The sequence below is a fragment of the Podarcis erhardii genome, assembly GCF_964252035.2.
Source record: "Podarcis erhardii genome assembly, chromosome: 10".
Lineage (NCBI taxonomy): Eukaryota > Metazoa > Chordata > Lepidosauria > Squamata > Lacertidae > Podarcis > Podarcis erhardii.
The window spans coordinates 17,855,118-17,866,824 of record NC_138500.1 but is presented as its reverse complement, the minus strand read 5'-3'; the positions used below and the strand labels follow the sequence as shown (position 1 = coordinate 17,866,824).

General features: G+C 40.4%; 1 protein-coding gene across 3 annotated transcripts in view; it reads left to right on the top strand.

Annotated features, from left to right (window-relative positions):
- CECR2 (CECR2 histone acetyl-lysine reader) overlaps positions 1–9,630 on the top strand; it is a 131,974-nt gene extending 122,344 nt beyond the window's left edge. The window contains exons 18-20 of one of the 3 annotated variants that reach the window (XR_014160964.1): positions 1,390–1,495; positions 3,170–3,286; positions 8,857–9,630. Coding sequence is in view for 1 of the 3 variants with exons in the window: in XM_081879630.1 (XP_081735756.1) it covers positions 1,390–1,495; positions 3,170–3,175 (112 nt within the window). In the remaining 2 variants the exon portion in view is untranslated. Of the gene's footprint in view, positions 1–1,389; positions 1,496–3,169 lie in introns of all 3 variants that reach the window. The other 2 variants (XR_014160965.1, XM_081879630.1) reach the window with 2 other exon arrangements.
- Positions 9,631–11,707: the final 2,077 nt, after the last annotated feature.

Genomic DNA, 11,707 nt, shown 5'->3' with positions numbered 1-11,707 from the left:
CGGATTAGCGCTATTAGCGGGTTTTAGCGGGTTTTAGCGGCTTAGCGGATCAGCTGATAAGCGGCTTAGAAAAAGGGGGGAAAGGGGGGGAAAGTCAGAAAAACTCGCAAGACATTTCGTCTTGCGAAGCAAGCCCATAGGGAAATTCGTTTTGCAAAGCGCCTCCAAAACGGAAAACCCTTTCGTCTAGCGGGTTTTCCGTCTTGCGTTCGTCTTGCGGGGCAACACTGTAGACATCACTACCATGTGTGATAGAGCTTCACAAGTAACCTGGCAATGAGAGAAGAGATTGATCTGATAGTTTTGATTCTGTTCATACCTGTAATGCCCTCACAGGCCCTTATCCGTGGTTTTGGTATCCTTATATAGATCTTCCAGCACATTAACATTACATGGAGCAACATTTACAGTTCTTGTCCCCATAGTCTTGGCTCATATTTTAAGTTTTTACTCTTACTGACAACCTGAAATTATTTAGAAGTGACTGCTGCAATCTCACACAGAATTTCCTGTCTTATGGAAATTCTAGTTCCTTATATTTTTGTTCACTTGTTAACAGGAGCTGGCAGTACATACACACCATGGGTAGAAGAGGGGAGAACTGACTTTCTGATTGATTGATTGATTGATTGATTGATTGAATAGCTGACCCTTCATCTCAGTGGATCCTAGGGCAGTGTTTTTCCTGAATTATACTACTAAACCATGAATTTATTTTCATTTGTTGAAGTTATCAATAAGGTTTCTTGTATTTTTTTAGGGAGAAAGCTATTCATATACTTCATATTGATTGAGATAACAATTCAGTAGTAAAGGCTGAAGGTTGCTTACAATACTAACATCACTTCGTTTTGTAGACTATCCAATCTTATTCTCCATAGATTTTGTGCGGGAAAATTTAGATTAATTCATTGTTCTCTCTTTTTTATAGTGAAGGAGAGTTAAGGGATGTACATCTAATTTATGTTCAGCAACCAGATAAAATCAGATACAGAGAACTTGGGATATGATGTAGATCTAACCGTGTACGTCACAGGGGTCAGCAAACTTTTTCAGCAGGGGGCCAGTCCACTGCCCCTCAGACCTTGTGGGGGGCCGGACTTTAATTTTGGGGGGAAATGAATGAATTCCTATGCCCCACAAATAACCCAGAGATGCATTTTAAATAAAAGCACACATTCTACTCATGTTAAAACACGCTGATTCCCGGACCGTCCGTGGGCTGGATTTAGAAGGCGATTGGGCCGGATCCGGCTCCCGGGCCTTAGTTTGCCTACCCATGGTGAATCTCCACCAAATGAATTTCCCATTGTAGGAACATACGTCTTTGCATAAACTATGTGTTTATGCCATTGCTAAGGTTGCCATTTCCATTGTGTATGATTCCAGAATGCACATGCACCAGCCACAATCCCCGTTCTTAAAGGTGCCTACCACAACACCAGCTTGGGAAGACCCTCCAGCACAAAAAACACCAGCATTGCCTCTGGATCAAGTAAGTACAAATAAAGGACAGATTATAGGGAATGATGTTTGTGTTGCACCATGATGCATGAAATATGTGAGTATTAGTAGCTTTTGTGGGAAGGGAGAAAGCAGAACCAATGGTAGGCCATACTTTTTATTATAATTTGGTGAGTGATATTTATTCTTGGGATTGCTTTAATATTGTGCACGCTTTTGCTAAGCTTAGATTTTTTTGATGGTAAGCAAGAAATCATACTAAGCCAACTGCTAGCAACAACAACAAACAACAACCCAAAACAAACAATGCTGCATTCATATTGCATTTTGGATTGGACCAAAGCCCTTCTCAGTGATACATACAACAACATTATTATGTCAGGCATGCATTACAATCTTCTTACTGCAGTTGTTAGAAAACTGCAACTGGGAGAGCATATCCTTCCTAAGGCCGTCTATGTAGTAAGTTCATGACTGCAGCAAAATTTGAACTGGGGATTTCCAGCACTCCTTTTGGGCCAATACACCAAGTTATTGCTCTTAATTCATTAGACATGGCTGTTTATTAAGTCCTTCTAAAAATGAAAAATGATTTCTGTCCTAGGTTGATGAAATAACTGCGGTGTATTTCTCAGTCTTTGCTTTCAAAGGGTGTAAAATCAGTTTCTTGTTAGGCTGCTCTGATATTGTGCCATCTGGTGGCCAGAATAATGATACATTACATGTGCATGTGTGTTTGTTTTTAAAAATAGCTGTGGGGAGGAGGAGATGGTCAGAGTAGCAGTCACAGTTCCCCTTTGGAGGAAAAGCAGCTTTTAGTGGGGGATGGTATTTGGCAGGATTGGGATTGAGTGAGTGAAGGGGCAGGGAGGGTTAAGCCACTCCTCCCACACACCATCTGCCTGCCCTCCCCCCCCCAAATGTTGCCTACCTTGAATGGATCACCTACACTTGATACCATTGTTGAAGACTTGTACTGGATTCTCATCTGCTACCAGGCCAAGGTAAAGGTTCTTGTATTAGTGCACAAAACATGAATGTTTTTGGTCTAAGATACCTTAAGAAACACCTTTCTCTGTACATCCCAATCACTAGTGGTCCCCTATGGACCAGAAGCATGACTCACACCAAGAAGTTGCACCTTCAGTATTGTTGGCCAAACTCTATGGAACTCTTTCCCAATTAGAAGTCTGACAGGCACCTCCCTGCTGAATTTCAGGTGTTGTTAAAACCATCTTACTTCAGGAGGACTTTGCCTCATGAATGATTCTCTGGTATTTCAAATTTTTTTCTCATGTTCTTGTTTAAAAAATTGATATTTTAAATTTCTGAGGTTTCATTTTTGTGATGTTTATGTTTTAAATTGTAAATTTTGCATTTTTTATTGTTATATACCTATTTGAGACCTAGATGGTGAAAAGCATGATCTAAAATTTTAAAATAATAAATAAACTGCACAGTACTGGAGAAGATCATCCCCCTCACCCCCCAAGAAAATCTGCTGTCCCTCCTCCAAGAAGTAAAGTTGTTTGTTGCTATCCCGATTTCCCCCCTCCCTTTGCAGCTACTATTTAAAACCAAAATTGTGGTTTTTACACATTTAATATAGTGTTGAAGCTCTTATTCAAAGCCTGATCTTTATTATTTATTTAGAAAACTACTTCTGAAACAAATAATCATCACTTTTTTGTTTGTCCCTTTTCAGAGTTAGTCTAAGGCTGGAAGGATTTGATGGAGACGAGAGCCACATATGAGTGGATGAGGGCAAAGGGAAATATACTTTCTACACTCATCTTCTTTCCCAGAAGCATCTCTTTCCAAGGTCTGGTGGAATAGAGCACCTCATAGGACTGTCGCAATGACACAGAGGGAGCAACTTGATCTAATGACATATTTCTCACCAGAGACTTAGGTTACATTAAGAGTTTAAAGGGGCTCTGTTTGAGGAGCTTGAAACTTTCATGAACTGCTAAAACTCAGGTATATTTTTCAGGGTGAAAGACAGGAGGCTATGGAAAGTACTTGTATTAATATGTGTGTTTGGAATGGAATCCAGTTTACAGATTTTTTTTTTAACCTGTTGCCTTTTAAAAGAAAAATATTTCTGTTGGTGAATGTATTGTACATTATTAGGGTGGGAGTGGTAGGGCTCAAATGTTGTGGGCATAGCACTGGGATGATCATAATATGTTTACAATCATGTCACATTGAAATCCTTCAGGAGTGGGTAGATGCAGGAAATAATTGTTTTCTTCTGATTTTTTTTAATCAACACCACCTATTGGTCACCTGGGGCTAAGGCATTGCCTGGCAGCTGGCCACAGGTGTTGCTCAGGAGAAATCAGTGTTCCCCAATCTTGCCCTTGAATTGTATGCACTGCTAGTTCCTGCCACTATTGGAACTAGGAAACCAGCAAACTGGAATTTCCAGAAATTTGGAAATCTTGTTTAGAATTGTAGCAGCCTTTCCGCAAACATTTCTGACTGGGAATAATAGTTACCCTGGCATACACCCAAGCTGAGATTATGGGGATAAGAAAAGAGAATGTTGTTACATGTAATGCCAATGTTTTCAAAGATCTCTTTAAAGATGCTAGAACCGGAGACAAAGGCCTGTGATCATATTACACAAGGGTTTCTTATGCAGCATCTGTGATGCTTTCACCTAGAATACAATAATATGGCGCTCTGATTTGTCTTAAGTATGTGGCTCTCGCCAGGCCTGGACACACATTCAGTCAGAGTGTGAACATTTTCACTAGGCACTACTATATTCTGTTGATGGATGCCATAGGTCTGCTCATTTGTTTACTTGGATTGTGCCTGGAGTGAGCTTCAATGTATATCCTAAGTGCTCACTCCCTCGTCTCACTGTGTGTAGAAGTTAGTGACTGAACAGGAAATATTCCATGTTTATTTGAGCTCCTCTGTGCCCATGGAAAGCAGAGAAAGGAGCATGTGAGCCAGAAATCTATTCTCAGTCTCATGTCTAGTACAAGTAGCAAGTAAAATAGGACCTCGGTCACATCTCCAGTGGCAGTTCCACCTAACCTATTACAATTAAGAGTACACAGCTCATGGACAGTCATTTTCAAAGGAAAGAAACAGGCGCTGGCACCTAGGCCCTGAAATAATTTTTTTAACTTAAGTTTTTTGTTTCAAACAACATTTCCCCTACTGATTTTCCCCCTCCCATGAATGAATTTATATTAGTTGTGGTTTTTTTAAATAGAACTCTAGCCCAGAGTCATAGCCTCATTGCAGGCAGTTACGATACGGTGCATGCTTGAAAGGGGCTCTACCTATGTCTATCACTAAATATTACTTGAGTTTCTGCCTCTTCCCTTTAATCTCTTCTAGTCTGTTGCCTGATAACTTCATAAACTAGTGAAGAAAAATTTCTGTTCCTTGTATAGCAGATGTGGCTGGCTACTGGCTCTACAGACGTTGTTCCACTACCTCCCATCAGTCCCAGTCAACATGGCCAACATTCAAGGATGGTGGAAGATGTAGTCCCAACAACATCTGGTGGGCCACAAGTTAGCATAGTATTCCCTCCCCCCCCCCCAAAAAAAATCAGGAATACATTCCAAATCTGTAGTCATTTTAGTCTGTGAAACAAACAAACAAAAGAATAATGTTGTGGCACCTTATAGATTCACTGGTTTGTTGTGAGATATACTTTAGAGAGCAATTAGCCCACTTTCATTAGAACTGTGAAGCAGGTTATTGCGTGTGAAAGCTTGTGTGTGCAATGAGCTTGTTAGGTTGGGCTTAAATGACCTACATGAGCTTATTAGCACATTGGAGTTATGAGATACTAGCTTCTAGTATCTACAGTAGTGTCTGGTGAGGGTAGGACTCTGTTGCTGTCCCGGTTTCCCAACAGAGTAGGTCTCTGGCACTTGCTGAAAGGGGAGGTGTGAGGTGTGGGGAACTTAGTGTGATTTATGGTGGCAGGAGCAGCAGATTGGTTCTGCTGCTGGGAAGCTAGAAGAGTAGCAGAGCCCTACAAACTGTTACTCAGTATCTGTAAACATATGGATGTTAGTGGCTCCTAGGAAGGCATTGTAATAGGATAGTGGTGTTATTTCTTTTAAAAGTTGATGGGAAGCTTTTGCTGTTTCCCAGTTCCTGTTCTGTTGTAATTTTGGCATGAGTGGTTGAATAATAAGTGTGTGAGCCTTTTGGATGGCTAAGATAGATGAGTGGCACAGCTGCAGATGGACTGATAATGGGCTTCAAAGCTTGTGCTTCTTGTAATGAAAGAACTATCTGAAGCAATAACCTCCCCACTTCTACCCATCTGTATCTGTTTAAGATACAGATGGGGTGCCACACATTCTGGCCCTGCAGGACCCCTGTCTTCCATGTGGAAGAAACCTTTTTTTAAGAGGCACATAATGACCCCTGCATACTTCTCTCTGAAGCAGGAAGGGAAGAATAAATCTTTTCCTAAAGCAGACACACTAAAAATAAAGAGAAAGTGTTAATGGTAAATGTTAATCATGTAAACAATATCTATATGAGTTTTTTTGGGAGGGTGAGTTTCCCTCATTGAAATAATTACCTAGGCATTAAAAAACCACTGTTGACTGGTATTAATTGCCAATATTGGTAATTAAATAATCCTAGTTGGATGAATTGTTTTACTCCTTATAGTGTCTCGTTATCAATAATGGTCTATGATCCTCAAACAGAGGTATTACTGATACTGGTGAATGCTACGGTGCTTGGATATATGAAATACTTCTAATTCAAACAAAACATCAAATATCAGCAGTACATAAATAGTGTGCCTATTGTAAAAAGTAGTTGTGTATTTCAGTTGATGTCTCAGTTCTAGATCTGAAGTTGGTTTGCATTTTCCTGTGTTTGGAGTGTGGAGGCAATGTGTTGGTGGAACTGAAAATAAGGATCTGACAGACATGACAGTTCAGTAGGCTCCCTGGCGGTGCACAGTGCTTTCTTCATTTGGTAGCATTCCAATATAGCCTTTATCAATAAGTTAGCACTATTTGATCACAGAGTTCTCTGGCCATTCCGTTGTGTCATCATATGTCCCAACTAGAAGCAGGAAATAACGTACAGGGCCTAGAAACCAGAAAATATAGTTTGTATCTTTGTATGAGGAGAATATGCAAGATTTGAAGTTTTCTTTCAACAATGCTGGTTTTTTCTCAGTGAAAGGAAGTGTTTATTTCCCATATATTTAAGTGTAACATTATCCTATATGTATGTTGACTGAAAAACAAAGATGCCTCTGATTATAAAGGCCTTTTCTCCATGAGAATAGATTCCACTTTTGTGTGAGATGCAGCTGCTCTTCCATTCCCTCCCAGCAGCCAGACACATGCTATCCTGAAGCAATATTTCCTAATCTATTCTATAATAAACTATAAGAAGGTCCCCTCTCCTCCCCCACACCCCAGTAATTCAAGCATTGTGTGGAGCATCTCCTTTAGTGCCCACATTTACCACTGAATTAAATATTTTTTAAAGAACATGTTTTTCTTCACTGCTATATGTTAGGGAAACATACCTAAGAAAATAAGGACTGATTCTGGCATACCTTTTCCAATACTTGTGCCTATGTTTACAGTGAGGAGTGCCAGATGTGAGATTTCATAATGTTGAAATAGTCAAGTGTTCTGAAAACAAGTAGGAATAGATACATAGAAGCAGACAGCAGCAGACCTAAATTAATCCTGTTATGAATGTGGAAATGAAACAGATGAGATTTTGAAAGAGACTCCAAAGGTTGATTGTGGGAGATGGTGGTGAACAGGGCTCCAAAATGCACTTACCAGTGGGGAGCATATTTTTAAGTTGCTGAGTGCAAAATGGGAGGAGAGTGGAGAGGCTTGCCCTTGCATTCCCACTCAGTTTTGGGGGCTGGAGACTTCAGAAATCTAACCACAAGTCCTTCCATTTTCTCTAGGGGTTACCTTTGCAGCCATGTGAGTTTCAGAGGCACTCTGAAGTGGCAAGATTTTTCACAAAGTTAGAATACCGCCACAACATGGCACATCTGAAATATGATCTTGCCCCTCTCCAGATTGGAGAGTCAGAGTGAGTGGCAGACAGCTACAGAATTTGACTAACTACAAAGACCAGACAACATTTTGGATGCTGTTGATGAATGTTTGGGTTGGAGGAATCAAAAATATAACTTGGCTGACAACAGAGTAACAAAAGAGGTTCTTGCTGATTAGCACGTATCAGAAATTTGCTTTACTATAACGTAAATGTTTCTTTGATAAGGTTCAGGTGCTGATGAGCAACAACACAGTAGGAATATTGACTGCTATCGATGGGGAGCTAAATGTAGTTGGCATGCCCTACTCTTTTTAATTCCTATGTCTTCTGGCAAGAATCTACAGGATTTCTGTGAAATTTTTCAAACTGTGTAACTATTTCTACTAAATACTTGTTTAGCATTGGCAGTATACCAGGTGCTTATTGCAATATTAACAGCTGCCAAATTCCTGCATACTTTCTGTAGTCAGAGCATTGAAGGATCCAATGAATCCTGGTGGGGAATTCCTCTTAGCTCTAGGTGATCAGTGCTACCACTAATGTCAGTGATTCTTTGCGTTTAGCCACATTCTCTACTGACCACAAGGTGTCACTGTTATACAATGAATTTAATTCCCTCTGTAACTGACTTCACTGACATTGAACAGGGGCTTCCAAGTGTCATGGTGCTGAATTCTCCTTTGGATATAAATGCAAGTTATAGTTCATATTTTATGCACCCTGGCATCTACTAATGCTATGTTCTTCCATAATAGTTCAGTGCACACTACAGCGTGACTATTTAGCAATAAAAGCAGAGCAGTTATTGTGCTTTCTCCAGGTTCCCCCGTTACAAAAGTTAAGTATATCATAGGAGTCCACTGCAGGGAAGTAAAAAAATCCAGAGATCACTGGTGCCTAAAAATTGGGACTAGTGACTGGAACTTGAATTACTGTTGAGGTTAGGAAGTTAGTTTTTTAGTCTGGCTCCTGATTTTACACATACAAAAATCGTATCTTGCTCAATGTTTGAGTACTTTTTTCTACTGCTCAGCTTTTTCCTGCACTACTGCATTTTGTCTAAGTAGAATGAGATATTTCCCCCATGGTTAGGAAGAACAGCAAGAAAGAAGTTTTCTAACTAGAGACACAAAACAACAGGCTTGGTTGCTAGAGAATATATTTCTTAGTGATCTGAGAATTTCTAACAATACTTTTGGTTTTTAATTTGAAGTGGTTGAGCTTTGACAATTTTTTGCCAATCTCCATCATTCCTGAAATGTTTTCTGGGTCATTTGGTGGGTGGGATGGGAGGGACTGTATTATTGTAATTAAGATTGTAAAGAATGTAATTTGCCTATTTGGGGGCAAAAGGAGAAGAGAGAACGTTCCTCTGGATGAAGTCTGATGTTTGACTTGCAAGCTGGATCCTGGTCTCTGTCAAACAGCTGAAATATCTTCTGGTCAACAGGACTATGAGCTGTGGCTGCAAGTGTCCTCTCACCATCAAGCTGTGAAAATATATTATTGACAAACTCTGGGAGGAATCTGACATGGTTTGGACTGCACATGGCAGTGTCTGGCTGGATAAATGAATTTCTCAACTAGTTTTGAAAGGGAGCCGGCATGAGTCTTCCACGCCATAGCAGACTGAACTTGTTAGTGTGGCAGGAAGCTACTGTCAAGAGGGCCCGTTAATTGGAGAGGTAACACCTGATATAAGACTGACTGACTGACTGTGAATTCCTCCTCGTGTGCTCTTCTGTTTTCCCCAACTGGGACTCAGGTACCTCACTTGGCTGCCTTTTCCACTGCTCCTGAAAAAACCCTGATCACTTTCCTTGCCCATGGAGCACAGCATCAGGGATCCTTTCCTCTACTCTTTTGCTGCTGCAAAGAGCTGGGTTTGAACTCTCCTGGTCAATACTGGAAAGGGGAATGCTATTTATTTTTATATTGTGTATATTTTGTCTTGGTCTACTGATTCCCTGAGAGCGACAGTTACCTCAATAGTTAGTTTAATTTTCTGTGTTTGGGTAATTTTTTTAAGGATCCTTTTTTTAAAAAAATAAGCTTGATCCTTGGAGATCTGTAGATTTTATTTCCATAAGAATTTGTTATTTTGTATAAAGTATGTTCTTAAAATAGTAGCTGGTCTTGGTCTGTGTGTATTTCTTCACCTCTAATTGCTCATGGAAGCTGCGTCATACTGAGTTAGACCATTCATCCACATATCCCAGTGCTGCTGATATGACGGGCAACAGCTGTCCAAGGTCTCAGACGGGGATTTTTACTTCACCTGCTCCCTAATATTCTTTTACATACAAAGCTGTAATCTCTACCACTGAGCTATAGGTCTTTCATCCTGAAGGATTCATATTTGATCAGTGGTGGTAGTTCAGTGATAAAGTCCTGCTGAAACACTCATAGATAGATTACTACTCTCTGTTCTGTGATATTTAAAAGGTCTAGTGATAATAATTGTGGAATAGAGTAGAACTACACTTAGCAACTATGATTGTTCTCTACATTGGGTCAAAAAAAATCACTATATTGCCACCTGAAGCAAATTTCCTGTACAAACGCTTTTGAAAAAGACTGATGAGTCATTAAGCTAGAAGAGACCATGAATTGCCACTTATCAGTCATGTTGCAGATGGATCCACATGATCTGTATCATAGTTTGCTGCAACCAGAAAGGAACTATGAACAAGGAATGTGCAAAACAAATAGCTCCAGATGACTAAAGCAACTGGGCCAAGCAACTGAGCCAACTGAGCCACACGGGGGAATTCAGAACAATAAAATCTAGGATGAGTGTGTATATGTTCTTTTGTCAGATTTGGTGTCCTTCAAGTGCTGCATCAAGCAAGTGCTGCATCAAGATCTATGCTTCAGCACATAGGATCTCACATTTCAGCTGTGATGCAATGCAGACATGTCACTAGTCTCAGCTCCCCCCTCCGCCATGAAATAAATAATGACAGCTTTTAGGTTTTTAGATTAATTCTAGTTTGCAGGGATAAGAGAAAGCAAAATGGGTTTTTAAATAAAAAATTGGCATGGCTGAGGTCAATGTTGTCATTTAATGTACAAATCAGTAAGCATAATGCATACTGAAAGTATGCAATGGATATATAGAAGCCGTTGAAAATGAGTAGAGCACACTTTTCTCACCACTGAAAAAAGCATAACTAACATTCTTCTGTCTAAAATTATGGGGGGGGGGGAGAGACTTCAAGGTCAGGGAGGTCCCAGCACCATTCTTTAAGAATACATGAACCAATGTAGAGAGTGGCAGAAGCTTGTAATGTAATTTCTGGTTTTGCACATAGTTGCCTGCAGAAGTGCCTCCTTTCCTGTTGGGTGGAGAAACCTCTGCTCCCCCTTCACCAGCCCAGCCAGCAGCCACATGTTCTCTGTCAACGTTTTGTTTTCCAGAACAAGTTATGGGTGCTTAGGGATTGTAAAAAGTTCATAACTCTTTTTGTCAGTGCACCAGTACTTCTGTGCCTGGACTGCTGGAAGATCAGATCAATCGCTTTTATTTAGTTGATGTCAGGCTTCAAGGCATGGGAAACAAGCAGGGTCATTTTCCAGAAGTGAGATTTTGCAACTGAAGCCTTTCCAAATGACCCGCTGTGTCTCCAGTGCAGCAGTCCCACTTGAAGATATTAATACAGGCTCCTTTTTGGAATTTCTCCATATGTGGGCAGTAAGAGCTTCCAGAGATTTCATAGACATCCTCACTCAGACTTTGCTGTTCCAGTTGCTCCCTGCCTGGAAATTGATCTCGTGACAACATCTGGCCTTTCCCTGTATCTGTTCATTCAATAAAGAACGCCTTTAAAGTTTTTTATACAAAATCTGCTTTCCAGGTTGTGTGATAACAGAAGGTTTTGTCATGTGCTTAAATCATGCACTGGTTCTGACAAGGTAGCCTAAAATGAGCTGTCATCTCTGCCCCTCCTCTACAAAGGGGTCACTCTTTCAGGCCTGTTAAAGGAGTGATTAAGGCAGCTGCTTGCTTTCAGGTCACACCAACAAACATCACTCATCTCTGATTCAGCATCATCAGCCCCTGACCAGACCTCAGACCAACCATTGGTGAGAAGATGTAGGTGTACTTGAGAGACTAGGAACTTTGGTGGATTCACAAGTGGAAGCCTGGGGATTCCCCTGCCTTATGCACTTGAAATCTTAACAATTTGTGGAGAAAATAATA